The 23,814-nt window shown below is 61.6% G+C and overlaps 3 protein-coding genes across 13 annotated transcripts in view; all 3 read right to left on the reverse strand.

Moving 5' to 3' along the window:
• Positions 1 to 855: 855 nt before the first annotated feature.
• Positions 856 to 7,902, reverse strand: PCYT2 (phosphate cytidylyltransferase 2, ethanolamine). Its single transcript, XM_032429504.1, has 13 exons — positions 7,762 to 7,902; positions 5,904 to 5,992; positions 5,207 to 5,368; positions 4,891 to 4,957; positions 4,028 to 4,112; positions 3,793 to 3,837; positions 3,018 to 3,156; positions 2,765 to 2,847; positions 2,440 to 2,517; positions 2,152 to 2,217; positions 2,003 to 2,068; positions 1,624 to 1,712; positions 856 to 1,530 (listed from the first exon to the last, which is right to left on the reverse strand). Exons 1-13 carry the CDS (start codon positions 7,848 to 7,850, stop codon positions 1,419 to 1,421), a joined length of 1,170 nt encoding a protein of 389 aa, XP_032285395.1. The 5' UTR covers positions 7,851 to 7,902; the 3' UTR covers positions 856 to 1,418.
• A 381-nt stretch (positions 7,903 to 8,283) lies between these two features.
• SIRT7 (sirtuin 7) lies at positions 8,284 to 14,464 on the reverse strand. 2 transcript variants are annotated; one of them, XM_032429844.1, is made up of 11 exons: positions 14,339 to 14,464; positions 14,131 to 14,268; positions 13,903 to 14,007; positions 11,810 to 11,880; positions 11,639 to 11,711; positions 10,889 to 10,987; positions 10,578 to 10,814; positions 10,356 to 10,436; positions 10,082 to 10,188; positions 9,546 to 9,631; positions 8,284 to 8,935 (listed from the first exon to the last, which is right to left on the reverse strand). In XM_032429844.1, exons 1-10 carry the CDS (start codon positions 14,429 to 14,431, stop codon positions 9,622 to 9,624), a joined length of 1,014 nt encoding a protein of 337 aa, XP_032285735.1. In that variant the 5' UTR covers positions 14,432 to 14,464; the 3' UTR covers positions 8,284 to 8,935; positions 9,546 to 9,621. The 2 variants fall into 2 exon arrangements, with proteins under 2 accessions (XP_032285735.1, XP_032285734.1); XM_032429843.1 differs by lacking the exon at positions 9,546 to 9,631.
• Positions 14,465 to 14,554: 90 nt separating this feature from the next.
• Positions 14,555 to 23,814, reverse strand: part of MAFG (MAF bZIP transcription factor G) — a 10,364-nt gene continuing 1,104 nt past the window's right edge. Inside the window, exons 1-3 of one of the 10 annotated variants that reach the window (XM_032429735.1) lie at positions 23,704 to 23,735; positions 19,506 to 19,568; positions 14,555 to 19,388 (exon numbers count right to left, since the gene is read on the reverse strand). In XM_032429735.1, coding sequence (XP_032285626.1) covers positions 18,936 to 19,388; positions 19,506 to 19,541 — 489 coding nt within the window. In that variant the 5' untranslated portion in view covers positions 19,542 to 19,568; positions 23,704 to 23,735 and the 3' untranslated portion in view covers positions 14,555 to 18,935. Of the gene's footprint in view, positions 19,389 to 19,505; positions 19,569 to 19,682; positions 20,236 to 20,922; positions 21,589 to 21,617; positions 22,460 to 22,551; positions 22,975 to 23,008; positions 23,027 to 23,491; positions 23,510 to 23,703; positions 23,736 to 23,814 lie in introns of those variants that run through there. The other 9 variants (XM_032429741.1, XM_032429731.1, XM_032429742.1 and 6 more) reach the window with 9 other exon arrangements.

Raw genomic sequence — 23,814 nt, forward strand, 5'->3', positions numbered from 1 at the left:
CTCCCGGGTCCTCCCCCATCCGAGTCAATGCAGGACTGGCTGGTCCCTCCTCGCCCCCCCTGCTCAGGGAGCCCTGCAGCCCAGGGGTCCAGGAGTCTGCAGTGTGGGGAAGCCCAACACCACCGTGCCCCTGAAGCTGGGGGCCCAGATGGGGTGGGGGTCTAGGGAGGGCCCCGTGCCTCTCACAACTTACTACCCCAACTTGGGGAGGGAGGGAAGGAAAGCTGGTGCCGGCTGCCCAGCCGGGAGGGTGACATGAGCTTTCCCGGTCACTTCCATTCCGTTTCCCGCACGGGCTTCTAAGTTAGGCCTCGTGAGTGGTTACGTCGGAAGGAAGAACAGGACAGGCCAACTGATCAGAGGAAAAAGATGCCGGCTCTCCCCTTCCATGGGGCCAGGCTACAGGTGCCGGGCCTCACCCGGATCAGTAGCTGAAGGACGGATGCCCTTCTGGGGGAAGGGGCCGAAAAGACACCATCACAGTCCTCGCCTTTGAACAAAAGCAACCAAACTATTGCCCCCACCCCATCCAAAACGAAGAGGTGACCAGGGTCAGCAGCCTGCAGCTGCTGGGCTGCTCCCAGCGGGCCCTGACTTGGAGACCCTGAGATTCTTCGGGCCCAGTCAGGGAGCCTGGGCCAACTCCTTCCTGGATGCGTGGCCCTGCGCAGAACCACGGGAGCCCGCCTCCCACTGGCCTGTGACAGACTCCGGGGCCAAGCACCCACTGGGCTCTCGCCCCTGGGAGGCAGCCTGAGGAGTCTGGGGGTCCTAAACTGGGGGATGCCTCGCTGCCAGGCTGCCTGCTTCCCCCCGGGCCCCCACCGTGTGGATGGTGGTGGGGAGCAGGGCCAAGAGCCGGACACAGAATACCTCCGACCAGGTTTATTTGGTTGTACACCAGCCAGTCAGATACAAAATCGAGAACAGTCTGTGGGGGGAGCAGCAAGGCTGGCCCGGGAAGTGAGGGGCACGGTGCCCAAGAGCCAGGCCCAGGGCACCAGGGAGCCCACACGGGAGGCGGCATGGTCTGTGCCCTGAGGAGGAAAGGGGGTGCCCCCTTCAGGTCACTGCTCCCCTGAAGCTGGCTTCCAATGAGGCCGGGAAGGCAGAAAGTACCAGGCGGTAGGGGTGTCCTGGGTCTGCAGGGGCTTGGCGGGGGCGGGGGGGGGGAGCAGAAGCTGGGCCTTCACCGGCACACAGGGTGGCGCCCTCTGGCTGAAGGTGCCCGCTGCTCATCCCGCCCGCTGGGCTGCTCCCCCGCGTTGGTGCGGAGGGGGCAGCGTCCTCCGAGAGCAGGCCAGGTAGAGAGGGAGCACTGCAGCTTTGTTAAAAACCGCGGGAACCAATCCCTCAAGGCGTGGGAAGCAGGGCAGGGAGGGGGCTGGCCCGTGGGCACGCTCGTGACCTCCCTCTGCTCAGAAGTCACAGTCGCTCTCCCTCTCACGCTGCACCTCCTGCCGCCTCCTGGCCTCCAGGAAAGCCAGCTCCTTGGCCTCTTTCTTCTGGTTCCGGGCCTCGTACTCTAGCCTGGGGGCCGGGCTGTGGTGAGCTGTGTGCCCAGGCCTGGGTCCTCAGTGGCTGTCTGCGCCCCACCGGGCCCAGCCAGGACCTCTCCCTCACCTGTTCTTGATGATGCGCTGGACGATGAGGTCCGTGGTAAGGTCATTCCCGCTGTCGATCTGACAGAAGATGCCCCTTCTCTTAGGCTCCTGGAGGCCAGAGGGTAGGGAGAGGCGATGAGGGCCCTCCTCTGGACCCCGAGGAGACTGCCCAGCTGCCTGGGCCTGGAGGGTCCTCACCCCAGGAGGGACCAGGACACCAGTACGGTTACTCCCGCTGCTTAGCAACCCGCCTCCTCATCCCGGGAGGCCACTTGGCAGTTACCCCCCCCAGCCAAGCTCCCAGACAGGCACTGTGAGCCCGGGGGGTGGAGGGGGCGGGAGGCTGGGGACATCACACACAACCACCTCGTGTCCAGCAAAGGCCCAGCACGACCCACCTGGTAAGGATCTGAGCCGTCCTTGTCAGGCACGATTTCCGTCTTCCCGTGACATACCAGGTCCACCTGGGGAGGGAACGGGGGTCAGGGAGCCTGGCGCCCTGCACTCAGAGGGCCCTCCCTGGGACCTGGCCCACTAGGAGCCTCACCTTGAAGTGGTCCAGGAGCTCTGCTGTGACCGCATAGGGGGCCCCGATCACCACTTCTGACACATACTATGGGAGCAGGGAACACAGGCGGTTAGCTAGGACCCAGCTAGGTCAGAGGGTGGTGGGAGAGGGCGCTCGATGGTAAGGAAGCGGGGACTGGCGGGGAGGGGGGCAGCATGGTGGGGCTGGCTGGCCGGAAGCTCGAGGCTCCTGGATGCCCGCACTGCTCCCTCGTCCCCACCAGCTTGGGCAGGAGACCCCACCCAGCGCAGCCGCCTCGGCACGTACCCGGCAGGCCAGCACGCTCAGGGTCCGCTCGTGCAGGTTCATGATGGGGTAGTTCTTCCCCTTGTAGTGGTTGACCTCCTAGAGCCAGAGTGAGCTCAGGTGAGCAGGCAGCCTCGGGCAGGTGGGGGCTGGAATCTCCCCCACAGCCCCTCACGGGTGCCTGCTAGTGTGGGGAAGCCCCAGTCCCCGGGAAGAGGCCCCGGTGTGTCTCCTCTGTCTCCATCAGCACCCCAAGCCTCACCCCTGTGGGCCACCTGCACCCAACCTCAACCCCAGGAGCCCCTCAAGGGCCCCCACACCCTATCAGCCGGCCAGGGAGCGAGACCTGGTCAAAGTGCAAGCCGGCGATGACGTATGGCCTCTCCGCCAGGCCGTGCACCTTCTCCAGGAAGTCCACGTGGCCGATGTCTGTGCCCGGGTTAAGAAGCAAGTAACAGGGAAAGGAGCAGCTGCCCGCAGGACCAGGGGCTCCAGCAGGTTCCCTCGAGCTCCGCCCCAGTCTGGGGGCCGTCCCACGACCCAGAGGTGCACACAGGGCCAGGGCGGGGGCCACTCTCCCACTTGGTCCCAGAGGATACGGAACAGGTCGAAGGCGCCGGCCACGTAGATGACCGTCTCCCCTGGCTGAGGCTCCTTCCCAGAAGCAAACTGGATGATCTTCTGAGACGTCTGCAGGAACTGCGACACGCCTGTCCAGGGGTTCCGCCCCCCCGGGCACTGGAAGCCGAGCGCGCTCCGCTCAGTGACTGATGCCCTGCAGGCACGTCCGCGACCTGCTCCCACCCCACGGCCCCGCTCCTGCGGCCGGGCTGCCTGCACCCGCCTGGCTGGCTGGGAGCAGGTGTGGGGGCGACGGCCCAGAACGCCAGACCCCTAGCTGCAGCCTGCCGGCTCCCTCGGTCCCGTGTGTGCTCTCAGCAGGCGCACGCCTCCGGCAGGACACCGCGGGCCAGCCAGCAGGGCCCCGTCCACACCAGGGCCAGGCTGGAGAAGACCCCGGTGACCAGTGGGACGTGTGGCTCCGCTCTGCAGCCAACAGCACTGGGGCCGGACAACTGGCCCAGCAGTGGACACTGCCCTTGTGGGGACCCAGCGCCCTGAGCCACCTTCTGGTCACCTGGGAGGAGCCTGAGAGTGTCTCCCTGGCGGGTGTCAGGTGAGGGGACTACAAAGGGAGAGGGGGCCAGGCCGCCTGGTTAGAGGCCACCTGCTCAAAGGCGGTCCTTGCTCCTCCTCCGGGGGCCAGTACCCAGGCAGTGCCCAGAGGCAGGGTGCTCGGTGAGTGTCCCAGCCAGCCCCAGGGGCAGCCTGGGGGCACCAGGTACTGGCCTGGCCAGTAGGGGCAACACTCACCTTACCAAAGCTGTCTGCGTATTCCCGGTACTCAGACGATATCTCCTGAATGGAAGGATGGGGGACGTTGAGGAGCCTCACCCCCCAGACATGGTCAACCCCAGGGCCTCAAAACTTGCTGTCCTAGAGCCCACAGAGAGGCAAGGACAGGGCAGATCGGGTGCTCCCTCCCTCCCAGCAGTGTCCTCAGCCCTGGGACCTCGGGGATCCCGCCCCCGTCCCCCCCCAGACTCACGTGACCGCTGTGATGGGCCTTGGTCACCAGCAACATGCGGCCCACGAGGTCCGTGGTGGACACGCCCTGGGTGCGCTGGCACTCTCTGGGGACAGAGGCGGGGTCAGGGCTCGCATCCTGGACACGCTCCAAAGTCCCCACCACCAGCTCACCCCACCTGAGGGCGGCTCTGCTGTGGCCCAGCCCCCTGCCGTGCTGTGTGCGGACCAGGCAGCTCCGCGCGGCTCTCGGGCCGCGACAGAAAACCAGGACCAGGAGCGCGGGGAAGGCCACTACGCTTTCATCCACTGAAGGAAATGACAGAGCAGAAGCGTTGCTAAGCCCCAAGTGTGCAGGGCTGGGTGGGCAGGTCCCCGCCGCACCCATGTCCGGCAAGGCCAGGGGAACCAGGCCGCGCTGCTGGGACAGAAGCCGCCGGCCACCAGGGCTTTCTGAGTTAGGGTAACGAAAATAAACCCGCGGGCGCCTGGGGGGCTCAGATGGTTAAGCGTCTGCCTTCAGCTCAGGTCATGAATCCAGGGTCCTGGGATCGAGTCCCGCATCGGGCTCCCTGCTCCTTGGGAGCCTGCTTCTCCCTCTGCCTCTCTCTCTCTCTCTGTCTCTCATGAATAAATAAAAATTAAAAAAAAAAAAAAAAAGAAAATAAACCCCCTCCCCGGCCACAGCCCCCGTTCTTACTGCTGGCCAGCCACCCTGTGACTACACGGGACCATACGGGACGGTGCAGGTCTACGACACTCGAAGCCCCACTGGGCAGCATGCCACCCTGTTCCGGTCCTGGCCATTTTCCTCGCAGGCAGAAAGAGCCTGGGGGGAGCTTCGAGCCCCGTTCCTGATAAGGTGGGACCCTCACCGGGACTCACCTGTACCTCCCAGCCTGCTTCACTTCCTCGTAGGTGTCACGGCCATCTACGGTCAGTGTGATGTCATCTAAGGAGCAACACACGTGTGAGCGTAAGGATTCTCAACCCAGACCACGTGGGCCTACAGGACCCTCAACCCTCATCCCAGGCTGGCCCCGGTGTGCACGGACTCTTTCTGGGAAAGGACCCGAGGCCTTCTCAGATCCTCGAAAGGCTCGGTGCCGCTCCCCAAAGTGTGAGGAGGCCCCAGCACCCCGGCTGCCCTCCGGCCCGCCCAGAGGCCCCGGCACTCTGGGCCCCAGCCCCACCCACTCACTGCCATGGACACAGAAGTCGCAGCTGTACTTGTCCAGGGTCTCCAGCGTGGTAACGTAGGGAGCCGCCGGCACCACCTCGTCTACCCACTTGATGGCCTGCACCATCTTGTACCTCTCCTCCTGAGTGAACACCGGGGGCCCCTTGTGCTTGGAGATCTCCTCTAGAGCCAGAGATAGAGCAAGGACAAGACGGGTGACCTCTGCAGGGCTGGACCACAGGCTCGCTGGCCTCGGGAGCCCCCTCCCAGCACCAAGCAGGGTCTGTAACCACATGTGAGCTCATGGCAGGCAGCTGTCTCTCTCCCTGGGCCCTCAGCTTGTCACAAGGGCAGGACACCACCCTGTCTCTATGGGCCAGTACAACTGCTCAGGATGTGTTTGCTGGATAACTGCGTGGTTCCCTCACCCAACCACAGTTCCGGGTAAAGTCCTTAGACAACCAGGCTCCATCCTCCAGGGTCCCGGGAGCCAGGTTGTGCAGGGAGGGCAAGTGGGCAGCAGGGCCAGAAATGTGATCCCTTGGCCGCAGTGCTCAACCAACCAGCTGAGCTGCGAGGTGGAAGGCCCTGAGTGGGCTCAACCTGGGGCTGCAGGTGGCATGAAGCTGCTGAGCTGTGCTCTTCGCAAGGATGGCCTTGGGCCTGGCCTGACCCCTTGCGGGGCCGTGTAAGGTCAAAAGCAGCAGCCCCAGCTTACCATCGGTGTGCACACCCACGATGAGGTAGTCGCCCATGGCCCGTGCCTGGCGCAGCTGGTTAGAGTGGCCATAATGCACCATGTCATAGCTGTGGAAAGGACAAAATGGTGAGTCCCTGTGCAGAGGGTGGGACTGAGCAGCTGGGAGTGGGTGTGTGTGTGGGGGTGCGGCCTTGCTCCTCTGAGAAGCTGCCACTGGGAATTGCTCCGGGGTCTGGCTGAGCCTGGGCTTTCAGAGGGGAGGTGGGCACTCAGCTCCCCACACCACTGGTCCCTGGGCCAGATTTAACAAGCACGACAGGGGCTGGGCTGTGCCCAGGAACAAGGCCTGCTGGTCTCCAGGGCTGGTGAGCACACAGAACAGCCTCGGCTCCCCACAGGTGCCACGGAGCCCTGTCCTCTGCCCTCAGCCCCTCCTCTCACCAAATGCAAACAATGGGGGGGGGGCAGGCCCTTTAATCTGTAACCTGACATTAATTTAAACTGGGCTGGACTCTGTACTACCCTGAGGCAAGTGGACAGTCTTCGGGACCAACACGAAACAAACTCTGACAAGTGGGTGAAGGCAATTACTAGTTTTGGAAATCCTGCTCGCTCCCCCATGGCCTCCAGAGACTCAGCGAGGCTTTGCTCTCTGGGGCCAACAACCATCTTCCTACCAGCTGGTTCTAGAGCTCTTATCCTCAAATCTGGGCCTGAGTAAGGAGTAACTTCTCAGCTAGAGGCCCACTTGCTGTGTGTGCTGCGGAGGACCCCGAGTTGGCCCCACACCAGCTCTGTTTCCTTCCAAAGCCTCTCGTCTCCTGAGTAGGTGACAGTGTCCCTGCTTCTCCAGGTGACTCAGGCCACCCGGCGCACAAAGCTCTTCCACTCCCTGACACCTGTTACTCCCACCACAGCACACCATGTCCCAGCACACAAGCCTGTGGGGTCACACGGTTCTGGCCCTGGGGTGAGAGAAGAGGAGAGTCCACATCCAGGAGCCTGGCTGGCCCCTGAGCTCACTGGACAGGCTGGGCTGGGGGTGCACAGTTCGGACTGCAGGGTGGTGCTGGGTCTGGGATGTGTCCTAGCCACTGTGGCCTTGTGGCCATGGCTGGCCTGCTGGGGCAGGGGCCTGGTCAGACCAGGGCCAAGGTCAGAGTCCACCAACATGAAGCCATGCTCCTCTACCCAAGGTGACTCAGGCACAGCTGCAAAGGTATGGCAGCCCCCCCCACACACACACACCCTCACTCTCCTCTGAAGCCGTCAGCTGTTCTTTCTCTGATTCCATCAAGTGAAGGTACGAGAAAGCATCACAGTGGACAAGCTGTCAGTAGAGGTCAGTTTTCCTCTTATCTGCTAACAGCTCCAAACTTACTGGAAACAACTCCAGGTCTCGGCCGGCCAGAGGAGAGAACGGATGGGCACTGTGGCCCTCCTGGGAGGGACCCCGGAGCCCGGGGGCTTCACTGGGGGTCGTGGACACAGGCAATTCCTGCCCCGACGCTTGCCCAGACACCCGGGAGAATCCCTCCGACCTTGCGGCAGGCAGGCTGGGGAGCCGGACATGGAGACCGCCGCGAACACGCTCCGGGCGCACGGCTCCCCGGGTATGAAGTGATCCCGCTCGTCGGGACCGGACACACGCGACTCGCGCCACCACCGGCCAGACTCAGTCGGCCCGGCGGGCGGCTCAGCGGCGGACCCCGGAGCAGGAGCGCCCGCGTCCCCAGGAGGGCGCCGGGACCGGGAGCCGCAGGCCCGGGCCGCAGCCGCCTGCCGCTCGCGACGCACGGCCGCCCCGGGGCTCCGGGCCCGGCCGTCCCCGCCCCCGGCCCGCCCGCCCGCCCGCCGCCGCCGCCGCCGCGCTCACCAGCCGTCGCACCACACTCGCACGGCGCGCCTGCCCTCCGGACCCGGCGGCTCTGCACCGCCTGCCGCCCCGTGCCCGTTCCGGATCATGGCCCCGCAGCGGCGGCGCGGTCCGGCCGGCTCCGCGACTCTCAGCGGCCGCCGCCCGCCGGCCCCGAGCACGCCCCGCCCCGCCCCGCCCCGCCCGACGCACGCGCCGTCACGCGGGCCTCACCCGCCGCGCGCGGCCAATGGCGAGCACCGCCCCTCCCCCGGAGCCCCTCCCCCTACCGGCCTCGCGCCGCCAATGGCGTGAGCCGCCAGAGCCGAGCCCCGCCCCGCCCCGGCTGGCAGCCTACCGCGTGCCCCGGAGACCCCGCCCCCCGGCGCGCTGGGCCAATAGCTTGCGCGCACCTTGCCGAGGGGGCGGGGCAGGACCACGTGGGGCTCCGCCCGCTTCCCCCAAGGAGCCTAAGCTGGGCGCCCGCGCCCATCTCCGCCCCCGCAGGGCAGTCATTCGAGGACACGCGCGCGACAGCGCAGAGATGTTTAATAACAATAAAAAGGCCTGCTGAGCGCCCAGGCCCAAAACCACCCCTCTGCCGCAAACCCAATTCAGAAAAAGATTGCTATAAAGTCACCGTGTTTTAGTAAGAAGCAGTAGAAATAGGCTTGAGGCCCCTGAGACTAGCCCGGTGAAGGAGGAAAGGCAGCCGTGTGCTTCCTCCTGACTGGCCAGTTGTGAAATAACCCGAGTTCTGTTCTCGCACAAAGGCATGGCTGCCACCTCTTTAAGAGGAGGCTGGACAGGCCAGGTGTCCTCCGAAGGCCCACGCCCGAGGCGGCCACAGCAGTGCCAAGGGGGCTCCCGCTAGGACCAAGGGCTAAGCAGTCCTCCCGGGAGGATGCTCACGGGACCCGGGGGCAGTCCTGGCCTTGCCCCTGAATCAGAGTTCCGTCATCTGCAAAGTGCCAATTGTTCTTGTCCAGCACCAGGTTACGTTATTTTCTTCCTTTTTGTGCGTTTAGTGCAGCCCTTGCCAAACCAGCCACCTAGGACGGGGGCTGAGCTAAGTGGTGCACCCCGGTCTCCAGGCGGGGCCTCCTCCCGGCTTCTGCACAGCGATTTCCGAGTGTGGCTCCCTTCTTCACCTGCACGTAGGGGAGTCGCCAGGGAGAAGATTGGGTCCTGCCACCTACCGAAAAGGAAAAGCTAGGTCAGGCATGCCTGGGAGCCTCTGTCACAACCTGCCCCAGGGCGGGAAAGCTGACTGAGGAGGTCACCCTGCTTCCCTCCCCCTTGTCTTAACTGTGGCCAGGCTTTGCTTAGTGGCAGCTCCACTGTCCCTGAGCTACAGAACAGCTACAAGAGGGGTAGGCTCCCCAAGTAACTCAAAGGTCAGCACTCACACTAGCTCAGCCTCTGCAGAACTCAGTGTCCTTGCTGGTGATGGAGCAGGACGTGCACACCCAGGATGGGGCAGCAGTAGCCCCAAGAGGGGTGAATCACTAGTAACGCTGGACCCCACCTTTCACTTGTATGGCCAGGGGCAGGTGGACCAGACCCTTTCCCTCTTCCCAGACTGCAAGACTTGATGGGGGGGGGGGGGGAGGCCAGCTGACTAGGGAGGTGTGGCCTACAGACTACACCAGGAAGAGATCATGTGTCTGACTGAGATGTAGAACCACATATTATAAACTTAAGATACAGATAAGCACTGATAAAGAAAATGAGCTATGTAAAAAAAAAAAAAAAGTACAGTACACAATAGGCCCACATTACAGAACACCACAAACATAACATACAAGAATTGCCAGGCCCAGAAGGTGAAGGGATCCTTAATTCTTGAACCCTTTGATTAAAAGAAGTTACTGATTTCCCCTATAAGACCCTGAAAATTCACAGAGAAAGAAAGTGTAAACTTTTTACTCAATACATATACCACGTCTAAATTATCACAAATTCTGTATTAAGATACAGTTTAAGCTTCCCCAAAGTATGCCAGCTCCCCAAACCAAGTGCACCAAGATTCTGTCTGACTGAAGTTGCCGAGACCACGTCCCTTCAAGGCACCTTCCCGTCCAGGCTGTCTGAGGTAGAAGGGGGACTCTCCAGGTGCACACTGGCACATTCCCTCTCCCCGCAGGGAGTCACACCAGCCAGGGCGCCCTAGCTGATGCCTCAGCCGCTCCCTGCGGGGGCCACCAGGCTGCAGTCGCACCTCAGACACCATCTGCAACAATTCAGAGCATTCTCTATGCTCAGTTCACGAGGAAAGACAGACACGGCCCATCCACACAGGGGCAGGAAAAGGGGGGGGATGCACCCGTGCCCCCCTCACCTGCTATAGGGGGGAATCTCCAGGCCCAGCTCATCCATGAGGAGCTGCATGACGTCATCACACTTCCCGTGAAGCTTCAGGGCAGCCCAGTCATCCTTTGGGGTCCACTGGGGACAGGGGAAGGCGAGTGAGGACACCTCACTTCCTCCCAATGGCCCTTTCTCAGCCAGACCTCTGTGGCCCATGAGTTCAGGACACCAACGTCCCAGGAACTCTCTGGTTCTCCTGTTCTAAGGTCCAGATCTAAGGAGGTATCTCTCAGTGCGCAACTCACCTGCAAGTTCACAATGTAGAGCTTGGGCCGCCGGCTGGGGGGCTTGGTCATGCACCAGAGGCGAGGATACTTCTTCAGAACCTGTAGGAATGGACGGACAGACAAAAAGACCACACACACAATAGGGAACGAAGCTCTAGGAAGCTAGGGTCGAACACTGAACTGGCAAGGGGCTGGCAGGCTCACTCCCCTCCCAGTCCATCCGTGGTGCTGTTCACGTACCTTTAAGCTGGAACCTAAACATAGGATGGTGTCGGCTTTGCTGGCAGCCTGAGTGGCTGCCTCCCAGTTGAGAGGCTGCCCCAGCGTCCCCCTCTCCCCAAAGTGCACAATGGTGTCCCGGAGCTGCGCCCCGCACTTGTGGCAGGCCCGGCCCGTCTGGTGGCGGTGCAGCGCAGTGCGCTCGGTCACGTCGAACACCCTCACGTACTCCCTGTTGGGGGTGCAGGCCGTACAAACCTGCGGAGGGGAGGGCAGCGTGAGCAGGAGCCGCCGGCCCGCACAGGCCCCCGAAGCCCAGCGGGACCGCTCACTTCAATGTACATGTTCCCATGGAGCTCGGAGATGGCCGTGCGAGGCAGACCACTCCGCACGTGGAGCCCGTCGCAGTTCTGAGACACCACATGCCGCACCTGGAGGGGAGACAAGGGCAAGGCAGCAGGGGGGCTGCGCGGTGTGTTCAGCAGGGATACCATCCTTAACCCTGCCCAGAGCCCCCAGGCCGGGGGCGACTCCAACCCTGCATGAAGCCTCAAAGGCAAAAGAGAGAAGCAGGCCCCAGCACAACTTGGGAGGGCCCTGGGTGGGAAGGGCCCCAGGCTGCCCGCAACAGCTCTGAAGCGCTTGGCGAGCTAGGAGGGCAGGTGTTTGCTCTCAGCTGGGAAGGGCCCAGACTGACGCTCTCTTGGCTCATTAGGTTTCAAGTCACCGAAGGACCCGGAGGATGGATCCTTCCCCACTTGGCTGAAAGTGCTCAGCAGAGGGTCCCCAGAGGTTTCCCATGAGCTTCCCCTTTATCTAGGTGGTTTCTGAGATCTGTCTGGACAATGTGATAGAAACACAGGAGGAAAAGAGCCACCAGCAGCTCTGGGCCTGAGGCAGACCCTATACATGATTCCTGAGAGACACTCAAGCCAGGAGTCTAAAACACTTGGTAAGCGCTCATCCCACGTCCAATGGCTGACAGAGACATGAAGCCGTTGCCACTTGGGCACAAAGGTGGCCCTCCAGGTTCTGCCCCAGGCACCCAGCAAGTGTACTTGCTAGCCACACCAGGTTCTTACCAGCTTCTGCTCGTGTAGGCGGGCGATGCTCATGTGGGTGAGGGTTGGCTCGGCCTCACTCAGGTCAGCAGCACTGCCAGGTGGAAGGGAAGCACAGGTGTGGGGAGCTGTGAGGGCAGGCCCATGCTGCCTCTGCTCGACTGAGTGGGAAGGCTGCCCTGGGCTGCTTACCTAACGCTTCTCCCTTTCTGAAGCAGTGTCCACACTCCATTAGGGCCCCGGTAATCTGGAATAGAGGCTGCCTGCACGTTCAGAAAGAAAATAAACCCAGTGACAATGCATCACTGTAGGAACTGGCAAAATTCGCAAGAGTGAAAAGCAAATGTTTCTCTTAATGTGTTCCAGGCCTGTCCGTGCACAAGCGTCTATTCGTTCCAGAGGCTCAGCACTTCCTAGTGCAACCTGCCTGAACCCACACAGAGTGGCTCCTTCCCTCTGCTCAGACCCCTGCTCCCACCTGGTCTAGCTCATCCCTCCAGGTTCCAAGGAGTCCTAACGCCTCTGGGAACCTCTCCAGCACAGAGTACAGCCTGGGCTCTGCAGCCACACCCATCCTCTAAACTGAGGGAGAGGACTGGTCAGGCTCATCTGTGGGTCCCCAGGGCCTAGCCAGCGCTCAGGGAAAGTTTAGCACGTGGTGAAACCCTAGGTAGGAGCACTCATCCGTCCCGATTCTTACATCCTAATAGTGTTTCCTGCCCTACCTTTACAAAGATAAATACCACTGAATTTCTCTAGTTCTCAACCCAGTGAAATAAAGTCACCCCGAGAGAAGACAGAAGGTGTGCCAGGGTCAAGGAGTCGTGTGCTCCCCAGGCTGAGTGACCTGCCTTCTGGGCAGCGCTGTCTCCTCCCTGCAGCTTAGGCTCAGAAAAATGCCCACCCTGAACAGCGTGGTTCCGAATCACACTGAAGAGAAATGTCAGAAATGAGAACGGTAATGCTCAGAGCAAACTACAGAGCAGCACTCCCACAGATGACAGCAACACACGTGACTGCAAGAAGGAGACCCCGCTACCAGGGCTGCGGGGTCTGCAAGTCAGGGTAGTCAGTGCCCCTTACCCGGTCTCACTGCTGGGCCTCTGAGCTCATCCCTGTCTGGAGGGTCTTACTCTCACCCTTGCCTGTAAAACCTTACTCAGCTTTCAAGGCCTGGCCTCAATGCTGCCTTGCACAAAAAGCAGCTGGATGGCCTTCCCAGCTCTGAGGGTGTGTGTGTGTGTGTCTGCATCTCCACTCTAGCAACCTAGCACAGCCAGCTTTACCTTAGCTATCTGCTGACACGCCATATTCTCATCACCGACGGGCTTCTTGAGGACAGAAATCCTCAGGGTTCACCTCTGCTGGCCTACACGTGAGTCGCACTCAACACGCACCCATTAAGCAGACAAATGACACTCTCAAAGCTAACCATATTCCATGGCCCAAGATGGTCTCTCAATAAAACGTGCCCAAACCCTTGTTTTCTACTTATTTTCTTTCAACGTTTAGAAAACACGATGCATGGGCAATCAGGAGACAGCTCTGGGCTTAGCTCTGCCCACATAATCTTGGGATAGTGATGAACCGTTCTGACTTCAAATGAGGAGGTGCCCACAAACACTGAAGTACTATGTCCTGTTTTATCCCTCTTCCTTTCTTGTTTCTAAATATGTACCACGAAAACTGCAAACATTTAAAAAGGTTTATCTCCCCACTGAAGTTTCAAGTGGAGTCATTTCGAGTTTCTCTAAGAAAGAATATTTGGGGGGGGGGGGGAGGGCGCCTGGCTGGCCCGGTCAGTTAAGCCTCAGACTCTCGGTTTCAGCTGAGGTCCTGATCTCAGGGTGGTGGGCTCGAGCCCCGCCTGGCGTGGGGCTCCGCACTCAGCGGGCAGTCTGCTTGACAGTGTGCTCCGTGCACGCACTCTGTGTCTCTCAAATAAATAAGTCTTGAAAAGAGAAGAGAAAAGAAAAAAAAAAAAAGAGAAGAGAAGATTAGATCAGCGGGGCGCCTGGCCAGGTCAGCCGGAAGAGCGTGAGACTCTAGATCTCAGGGTCGTGAGTTCCAGCCCCACATGGGCTGTAGAAATTACTTTTTAAAAATAAATAACTTGAAAAAAGAACACCAGGGCTGTTTGTAAAGTGAGTTTTTTGTGAATCAGTACTGACACTCAGAAGACTCCGCTCGGTCCTGGGGTGAGTCACCCAGAAGGGGGCGCCCCACACCCGCCCCTTGCGCCCGCGGTCTGCCCGGGAGCCGAGCCGGGGGCGCGGCCGCCCTACCGTGCTGATCCCTGCGCCGGTGTAGACCACCAGGTACTTGGCGTTCCGGACGGCGCCGGCCAGCTCCCGCACTTTCCTCCGCAGCTCCTCCGGGTCGTCGCACACCTGCCGAGACGCGAGGCCGGTCCTAAGCCCCGCCCCCGCCCCCGCACGGCGAGAGGCCCGGCCCCGGCGGTCCGCGGACCGAGCCCCGCACCGACCGAGCCCCGGGCGCGCCGCGGGACTCGCCTCCTCCTGCCGCCGCTTCAGGCCCTCGCGCCGCCTGCTCCGGCCCTGCAGCTCCGTCACCAGGTCCTCGCTCTCGGCCAGGAGCCGGCCCTCCTCGGCGCTGCGCTCGGCCGCCGCCTTCCTCAGGATGCGCGACACCTGCGGGCGCGGGGCGGGCGGTGAGGGCCGCGCGGGCCGGGGGCGCGGCGCGGGGCGGGCGGCGGCGTACCTGGCGGAGGCGCTCCCGCTGCTGCTCCTCCCGCAGCCTCCGGACCCGCTCCGCCGCCTTGCGCTCCGAGCGGCTGGGACCCCCGGCTGCCATCGCTCCCGGGAGATCCGCGCTTCCGCTTCCGCCTCCCGGCAGGCCGCGCACTGGCGCATGCGCGCGAGGCCCGCCCCGCCCTTCCGGCCCCGCCTGCGCGGCGCGCAAAGGAAGCACCTGACAGTCTCTTTAAAAGGTGTTTATTGATCATATACAAAATAAAGAAAACCTTATATATCACAAACATACACTATGTACAGCAATAAATACCCGGGGTCCGGCCCAGTGCCGCCCCCCTGGACAATAATTTAGCAATAAATACTGCACAGGGCAGGGTGGGCACTGAGGCCGAGGCCCGCCCCAGGGAGGCCCCTCCTCACCTGGATCTTCATCAACCCCTGCCAGCCCTGGCAGGTCCCAGGGAACCCCCACCTCCCCCTGGTTTCAGCCCTAGGCAGGACAGGCAGGGTCTGATCAACTCTGCTTGGACCCAGCCTCTCAGCGCCAGGAGAGCACCAGAGCTGGACACACGGGACAGCCCTTGTCCTGTTGCCCTAAGATGCCAGGAGAAGGCTTTCTGTACCCACTCCCGTTTGGTTAAAGGCTTCAGGGAGTAGCAAACTGAGGGGATGGGGAGAAGGGAGGGGCTGGGACACAAGGTGCTGGAGGGGCTGTCCCCTCGCAGTTCATCCGGGGCACACTCTCCTACACTCCAGCTCGGGCTCGCCAGACACCCACGCACCAAGGCGCTGCTCCTGCGTGGGGTGGAAACGTGCGCGACTGGCCCAAAGGTACAGCACACACTCAAAACACACAGGCCTGAAGCGGGACAGGCCACACCCCTGCCTCTGTGTCTTCCACTTCTCCCCACCTGCTCCAAAACTAGACAGCCAACAGGAAGGCAATAACGCGCCAAAAAGAATTATTCAATGGCTTCTGGGGGGAAAAAATCGTTACTGTGTTGGTTCCTTTCACCAAACCACAGCCTAAAAAAGTAACTTACAAGATCCCAGAGCGGAAATGGTGCTGCAGGCTGTGGCCTGGGCTTCCCAGCTGTGGACGGGAGCTTTAGCCAACTGGCCACCTCAGAGAGGGAGGCAACAGGGACAGGAGGGGGCTTGACCACCTGTCCCAAAGCAGGCTGCAGCCGATCAGAGCCGTGGGCTCGGGCACCGAGCACAGGGGCTGCTGCTGACGGTCAGAGTTGTGCACACAGACCAGAAGCGTGGACCGAGAGCAGAAGAGCCTCCAGGGGAGACCCGGCATCCAGCAGAAACCAGCACCCCACACAGCTGAGCAGCCGTGTCTTCTCACCCGTACAAACAGCAGTGCTACCCAGCGGGGCAGCAGCCAGGGCCTCGGGGAGGTCTCCCTGGGGGCATACTCAGGGCAGAAGCTGACCTGTGCCCACAGGGTTCTCCTCTGAAATCTGAGCGTCCGTGTTGGAATAAGGGAGGAGTGAGGGCAAGGGCAAGATGGGAAGGTGCACATCATGGTTTACTTAGCGGGCAAGTTTGGGAGACTTGGCTTCAGCCAAAGCCCTCGATTTGCTGTGTCAGAAAAGTCGAGGAGAAAAAGAACACAACACCCTCACAGTAGGAAAACTGAATTAACAAGAATCAGAAAGACACCAAACCAGTCACGTGTGGACACAGGCGCTACTGTCAAGAAACCAAGGTGAAGGGGGAAGGGGCAGAGTGCAGTGGCCCCATGGGGCCGGCTTGATGGGAACGGGATGTTCCCCCAGACCCAAGGAACAGCTGCTCCAAATCCAAAAACCTTGAAAGGAAGCAGGGCCTCACTAACTCCAGAAGCTTCTTCTATTACCTAAACCAGACCTGCAATTTCTCTTCTACCTGTGCCCACCCTCCAACTCGCCTCTCACGTTCCAAACCTGCCTCCTTCCTCTGCTCTCCAGGTCTCCAGGTGGCAGATGGCCGACTACCTCCCAGCCAGCACCAAAGTGGGGAGCGTAAATGGATATGGAGGGCACGGGCTTCTCCCCCTCTTCAGGGAGTCTTACGATGCGATTCCAACTCAGTGCTGCTACAACCAACATCAACAACTTTCGTCTATACCCTAGGTAGACAAAGCCACACAGCAGGGAGGGGCAGGAAGCCACTAAGTATTGAGAGTCAACGGTCAAAATCTCCACTGCAGGCTGACCCGGCACAACCAGGAACGACGGGGCATCTAGGGCCAAGAGAAGCCCATCCACATGACAGGAGCATGTCCCCGCTCCTGTCCCATGGGCACCCTGGGGATGAAAACCCCGCTGCCCACGAAGTTACACCCTGCCAGGCCGCACTGAGTTTCTTTTCACCAGCCCACACGTCTGTGCTTTACAGGGTTCAGGGCCCCCAGAGAAGCCAACCAGCGACCTCCAGGAGAAGGTCTGGAGGCTGAGGCCCATGTGACCAGAGACAGGGCAGTAGCCTCTTGAGGGCCGGCACTGCAGGCAGCTCCTGTCTCATGCCTAGGAGGAGCTTCTGGAGCCAAGTCTGGAAGACTAGCTGCCTCTGCCGAGGGGCCCTGGGAAGGTGGGCTCAGCCCCGGAGAGAAGCACCTCCACGAGCTGAGCAGCGCATCCCTGGAAGACACAGATCCCAAAGGGAGGCGAAAGGAGGCCCAAAGCCAAGAGCTGGCGCAAGTTCAGGGCGAGGTGAGGGACAGGACCTGGCCCTGTAGACCACAGCCCTTGTTTGGCACCGGGGGAGACCCCCCCCCACCCCGGCCCTCAGGAAGGGAGAAGGGGCCACCCCAGACGAGCCCCAAAACCACCTGGCTTTGCCTGGGAAGCATTCCTTCACAGCATGGAAGCACTGCTGGGGTAAGTGGGCAGCAGGCCTGGAAACTCCCACGTGGGCCTTGGGGTTCCCCTGATGAGGCCCACGTGAAGCCTATAGGAACAAAGCTGGGGTCAGCGACCAGAGCCCACACGTGTTGACTAGAGGCCAAAAGGAAGACACCTGGGGGCACCCAGTGACTCTGTGGTCCCTGCAAATCTGCCAGCCATGGCCAGAGGCCGTGGGCATGGAAGCAGTGGGGGGGGGTGCTCTGGGATGGCCCCTCGTTCCACCTGCCCTGCCCCTGGATCATCCCAAGCCTTACACAGACATGCGAAGCCAAGGCTGTGCAGAGGTGAGAGCGGCAGAGCCCCGGATCTGATCCTCTGGGGTCCTGGGTCAGGCACCGAGGCAGAAGGGGCTGGGCTGGCGGGCAGACCCCCGAGCGCTGCTGGAGCAGGCGCTGCCCAGCACCCCAGTCCAGGCCCAGCAAGCCAGCAGAAGCAAAAACACAACCAAATCCAAAAAACAAACACGGGATTAACAGACACAAGAAGTGACACCCACAGGTCAAAGGTCACCAGAAGCACCAGCACGTGACGCTGCACAAGACCTCACCAGGCACGGACGACACCACCGGCAAGAGACGGAAGCAGGAAGGGCGAAGGAGTAAGTCACTTTCGGTACAATTGCAAAAGAGATAGCAAAGAGGACGCCAGGACGCGCCTTGTGGTCGCTCACGGCTTGGCTTTTTTTTTTTTTTGTCTTTTTTAAAACTAAGTTTTATAAATAACGTCTGATAACTCTGTGTATATAAAAACTAAACTCCAACAGCCACAAAGACTTGTCCATAAGTTTACAAGAAAGGGATTTTTTTTTTTTGTTTGCTTTTTTTCTTTTGTTAAACTAGCAAAGTTTCTATTATACTTTCCTTCCTCGTCCATATATACGGTCAAATGTTCTTGCTTTTTTTTTTTTTTTTTAAAAAGACAGTTTTATAAATACTCTGCAGCTCTTTTTTCTTTAGCTTTTAAACATATAATTTAATAACTTCGTAAAAGGAACTCCTCTCTTTTAAATAAAGGGCTATGTAACCACACAAATAGGTCATGTAAACAGTGACACGGGACCCATCGCAGGACACTGGACACACCCTTCACGTATGCTCACAACCAGTGATTTGGTCTTGTTCAGTGCAATGCGTCAGGCTCGAGCGCCGTGGCCCCTGGCCCAAAGCCACGGAACGCCTCATCCCTCCCAGTGCCTGTAGCGCCCAGGCTGGTGGCCCGCCCACCCAGGGCCCTCAAGGACACCCTACTCGTTGGAGCAGAGCCCATCTATGCCTGTCGGCTGCACTGAATCACAGCCCCTGCCAGCCAGCAGCTGTCAGGGCCTGGGGGCCACCCAGAGTGGACAGCAGCCCCTCCTGCCCTGGAGCCCTCCCTGCTCCAACACACGAGCCCCATGCGCTCATTCGAGCTTTCTCTGTTCCCACAGGGCCAACTCTGGACGCCAAGCCTGCACGGCCTTGGTACAAAGGGGACTGGGGCAACCGCACGTCACCGCCGAACTGACCAATCCCAACGTACAAAACACACGATGACAACGACGAGATCAAAGGGGCTCAGCCCAGCGCCCCTGGGGTGCAGGTTGTGCTTTGCAGGGAAGGGAGGAGGCAGGAGAGGAAGAAGAGGAGAGGAGAAAGAAGGGGACAGGGCTGCCAAACTCGCCATGCGCCTAACGGCCCCTCGCAGACCCGCCCGGGCAAGCGCGCGTCCCTACGACCGGGCGTCCGTCTTGGACTTTACTATCGTGATGACGCTGGTGGCGGCCACCTTGCCAGGGACGAGGGGCCCCAAGCCAGCAGCGAGGGGGCCCCGGGCCGGCGCCACGGGGCTGCGGGCCACGGTCCTGGCGAAGTTCTGCAGGGCCTCGTACTTGGAGCGCAGCGCGTCGAGCTCCAGCTTCATGCTCGCGTTCTCCGAGGCGAGCTTCTCCACCTCCTGCTGCAGCTCCGCTTTCTGCTTCTCCAGCTCCTCCTTCTGCGTCACCCGCTTGACGCGGCAGCTGGCCGCGTAGCCGCGGTTCTTGAGCGTGCGCCGCCGCTGCTTCAGCTGGATGATCTCCTCCTTGGACAGGCCCCGCAGGTGCTGGTTCAGCTCCCGCACCGACATGGTCACCAGCTCCTCATCAGTCAGGCTGGTGCCATTCTCGCCCGGCTCCCGCTTCACCTGCGGGCAGGACAGGGCAGGAGGTCAAGGCTCCGGGGGGGGGGGGGGGGGGGGGGCCCCCCACCGGGTGGCCCGCCCCCCGCCCCCCTCAAGGCACCGCCCACTCCGGCTGCTCACCTTCAAGGCCTTGTTTCCTTTATTGGGGGTCGTCATAACCCGGGGGCACAGCAAGCAGGCACTCTGCGAGACAGGGAGCGGAGGTCAGGACCCTGGACACTACTCCCCTCTCCCTCTCCAGGCCACACAGAGCCTGGGGAAGGGGTCCAGCCCCCAGCCCCCAGCCTCGCCTCTCACCTCACCATTCCCAATACCTGGCCCCGAGGACCACCTGCCACCCTTCGGGTAGGCTGCTCCCTGTCCGCCTTGTCCCTAGGGAACCCAGTGGGTCTGATGGGGGAAGGGGAACAGAAGGGCTGTTAGAAAGGCAGAGACCAGAAAAGGGCCTTGGGAAGGGATGAGAGGGATGCAGGAAGGGCCAGCCTAGAAGGAAGCTGGGAGCTTTAAAAATAACCCCAGTGTGCGCCCCAGAGCATGGCTGTTCCTGGCGAGTCACGCTGACTCAGCACATCGCTCCCGCTCCCGCTCCCTCACCAGCCTGGCCTGGCACTCCCCAAGGCTGCCAGCCAACACAGCCCCAGGGGACCCACAGCCTAAGCAGAGCACTGCTAGGGCCAGAAAGGCCAGCCTGGCCAACAGCAGGTGAGGGCTGGGGCCAGTGACCCTGCACCTGCGTACTCCAGGGCCCTACCTCCTACAGCCACCTCCCCTTAGCTGGCCCTGTCCCCACGAAGGCTTAGGGGCCAGTGGGGACTCAGGCCAAGAGGAGGATGAAGGAGAGCCCTGATCCTCCCACAGACTTTTCACTTTGAAGAGCTCAACTGTTTTCAGCATTGGTGGGAGCCCCCCCGCCAGGTGGCAGGCATCCCAGCAGAGGCCGGGCTCAGCCCACCTCCGCGGCTGATGGAGCAACCTTCCTGTGGCTTTGGATTGCGGCATTTTGTGCCCCTGCCCCACCCCATCCACGCTATTTCCTAAGAGTGCCGGGTTGGCCACCCAGGGGGCCTGCTCAGCCCCCTCCTGCCCCCCCCCCCAGCCAGGGGTCACTGCCCATAGCACAGGGAACAACAACAAAAGGACTTGGGGAGGGGTGGACCAAAGAGCCCCCTCACACCCATTCAGTTGCCCTTCCCACACCGGGCCCTCACTGTCTGCTTCCTCAAGCCCTGCCAAGGACGTTTCTACGCACCTAATCCTGCAATCCTGACTCAGCCAGCCCCCATCAAACCCTTAGGCAAGGACACTCCCTTTCAGCCCCCTACTTTACAGGTTAGGCGCAGAAAGGTAAATGCCTGGAGGGAAAGTTGGACCACGCCTCCCTGCTGCAGGAGGTCATAAGCACTGCAGGCAATTCTGGGCTGGGGGGCCTTCTGACCCTCACTGGGGAGATAAAGCACGGGTTAGGGAGGTGGAGGTGCAAGGTGGCTCCAGGGTAGAGCCGCCACGTCACCTCGCCTCGCCCCGGGAGGTGCCTCACCACAGCCAGCCAGGTCACCCAAGGCTCTCAGGCAGGCCCTGAGGCTGGAGTCCCACGGCTGTTCCAGAGCAGAGGATGGAGAAGATAGTCGCTGGAGGTCAGAAGATCCTCAGGGCCCCAGATGCACCCTGGGGGCCAGGATTTCATGGCCAAGCTGGAGGGCCTCCCCCAGCCTCGAGTCTGAGTCGGGGTGCAGGGACACTCCCCTGGGTCCTTCCATTGTCAGCCCAAAGGAAAAGTCCTGGCACCAGCTTTGCCCACCAGCCATCCTCCCTCCTCCACCCCTGAATGCTGAGCACAACGGTGACTTCCTGAAGAGATCACACACAAAAGTGCCGAGCGTGGCGGCTGGGAGCTGAAAAGTGCCTCCTCGACAGATTTCACCCTCTGCAAAAGGCCTGAACTCAGCACAAGTGCAGCCTCTCGCCTCCTAATCACAGGTGTAGCGTACGTGTGCGTGCGGGGGGAGGGGCAGGGCTCAGCAGAGCCAGGGCTTCAGCCTCCTGAGCCGGCCTCTGCGCACCTGGGAACACACACAGATGTGACAGTGCTAGCCTCTGGGGATGGACTGTGAGAGACAGCTCAGGGCACCTCTAGAAGCCAGAAGAGGGTATCCAGGAGGCTGGATTAAGGAAAAGCTTCCTCTTCTCGAAGGCCCAAAGACTGGTCCAGAGCTGGGGCCCAGTCATCCTTACCTGCTCACCTTCCCCAGAGGCTGAGCCACACTGGTAGAGAAGGCACGGACAGTCCCATGGGCCTGAAATCACCAAGGTACCCTGGGCCACCCCCTCAGGCTGACAGCCAGCTGGGAAGGGAAAACAGGTTCAGACAGCTCCATCCCTGTACCTGGGCCCAGACTCTAGGATGTGGACACTGGGCAAGAGGCAAGACAGTCAGCCCCCGCTCCTTCTCCTGGCCTGCAAACTCTAGCGGCCAAATCTCCCAAACAGTGTGGCCCCAACCTAGCCTGACCTTCCTCCCACCCTGCCCTTCAGAACCACCTCCTGCAAAATCCCTCAGCCACTGAAAGCCATTCCGAAAAAAAGTCGAAAACTTAATTTCCACCTAAGAATAAATGAGAAGACTTAAAAAAGTACCCTCTTCAGGAATCTGCACTTTCCTAAAGTATAAAATTCCAGCCAAAAGATCAGCTGAAGTGTTAAAACATCTGGCATCTATAAGCCCAAGGCTAAGTATCTATGGGAGCGTGTGTGTGCTGGGGGGAAGGGGTACCCCCGAAGGCGAACCACAAGGCCAGCCTGACCTAGCCATGAACCCCTAGGCAAGAATGGTCAGCTCTGGTCGAGACAAAGCACCCTACCCCTGGAGTCCAGACACCACCCACACATTCAGGAAAGGTAGCTCAGGCCACACCACCCTTAGGCTGTCACCCCCGAGAGGCCCGACACCCACCAGGGCCACAATCCTTGCTGACACCCACACGGCACAGAGCCCCAACCTCAAGTGGGACAACTCTAGGGTGATCGGGAACTGCATCATTCCGCTCCATGCCCGCCACACCAGCCCACCAGCCGTGCCCCGAGGGCCAGGCACCATCAAAGCCACGACCACCTGCAGCTTTGCCCCACACGCCAAGGCCGGGCGGCGAAAGGGGCAGGGCCTGCTCACCAGACACCTCACTCCCCAGATGTCAGGGTCCTGCTGCGTCGGCTCATTGGCAGTTTCCTGGTAGAGCTGCACCTGCGTCCCCTGCCCTGTCCACTGTCCTCCAGGACTTGAGGACAGGCACCCCTTTTTCTCCCACTGACTCCCTCTCTGGCCAGGGTGTATCCCTCTCTTCCCCGCCCAGGGGCTGCCCAGCCTAGCCAACCAGACCAGTCACAGGGAAAGCCTGCTTCCCAGCCTGGCAAGCACGGCCCCCCTAAGCTCCTCCCCTCCTCTCACTCAGAGAACTATTTCCCAGTTTGGGGAACTGTCCCAGACGCTGGTCAGGGACCGGCTGCCTAAGAAGAGCATGCCTGGGAGGGGATGGGCAGGCCAGGGGCTTCACATTCTGCCCGGAAAGATAACCTGCACCAAGGCCCCTCCACATTCTCCTCACCCACCCTGCCTTCAACTCACATACCAGCCCAAACTTGAACCGGTGCCCCAGTCCCTGGGCCTGGCCCCTTCCCCAGTTTTCCTCCTACTCTTATCTTCCGGCCTTTCAGACCCCAGGCCCCAAGCTCAAATCCCCCCGCCCCAGACATCAGAATGAGCATCGAGTGACCTCATGCTGATGACTCAGCAAGTCTCCCTCTGGGCTCTGGCACGCGTGTGTCGGAGCGAAGCCGGCGCGAGCAGGGTCTTCCGGGCCCCGCCACGTGCCGCCCCCTCCCCCCCAGGCCCGCCGAGGACCCCTGCGCCCGGGGAGGCGGACACAGACACCTGATGAATCAGCAGCTAGAGCCGGGGCCCCGAGGCTCTTCCGCGGAGCCCTAGGCGCCCCGCTCGACCCCACCCTTTCCTCCCGCCACCACGGCCGCCCCTCCCACCAGGATGCCCGGGGCTCCGCCGAGCGAGCCCCGCGTACGCCCCGCCCCGCCCTCCTCCGTCCCCCGCGACCCACCCCCAGCATCCCCGGCGCAAGGGCCAGGAGCTGCTCCTGACCCGCGGGGAAACCGAGGCACGGGCCGCCAGGAGGGCGCAGGGCAGACCCAAAGCCAGGACGCGCGGCCCGCGCCGCCCCCGGCCCGCCAGGAGGAGCCGCGGCCCCGCCCGCCCCACCCCGGGCCCAGAGCCCCCCCGCCAGCCGCCCGCCCGGCCCGCCGCCGCACTCACCCACCACACTGCGGGCCCGGGCGGGCCGAGGCCGGGACGGGCGGGCGGGCGGGCGCTCCGAGGCCGCGCGGGGGCTCCGGGCCCGGGGTGGGGGCTCGCCGCCTGCGCGGG

Source organism: Phoca vitulina, unplaced genomic scaffold (assembly GCF_004348235.1).
Source record: "Phoca vitulina isolate PV1807 unplaced genomic scaffold, GSC_HSeal_1.0 scaffold41, whole genome shotgun sequence".
Classification (NCBI taxonomy): Eukaryota; Metazoa; Chordata; class Mammalia; order Carnivora; family Phocidae; genus Phoca; species Phoca vitulina.

Coding starts and splice junctions, on each gene's coding strand:
- SIRT7 (XM_032429843.1), bottom strand. CDS start 14,431: ATGGCAGCCGGGGGTCCCAGCCGCTCGGAGCGCAAGGCGGCGGAGCGG. Junction 11,712..11,809: donor CAGAAAGGGAGAAGCGTTAG/GTAAGCAGCCCA, acceptor TCCACCTGGCAG/TGCTGCTGACCTGAGTGAGG. Junction 10,189..10,355: donor TCTACATTGTGAACTTGCAG/GTGAGTTGCGCA, acceptor CCCTGTCCCCAG/TGGACCCCAAAGGATGACTG.
- PCYT2 (XM_032429504.1), bottom strand. CDS start 7,850: ATGATCCGGAACGGGCACGGGGCGGCAGGCGGTGCAGAGCCGCCGGGT. Junction 4,113..4,890: donor AAGCAGGCTGGGAGGTACAG/GTGAGTCCCGGT, acceptor CTCTGTCCCCAG/AGAGTGCCAGCGCACCCAGG. Junction 2,848..3,017: donor CGGCGCCTTCGACCTGTTCC/GTATCCTCTGGG, acceptor ACCCGGGCACAG/ACATCGGCCACGTGGACTTC.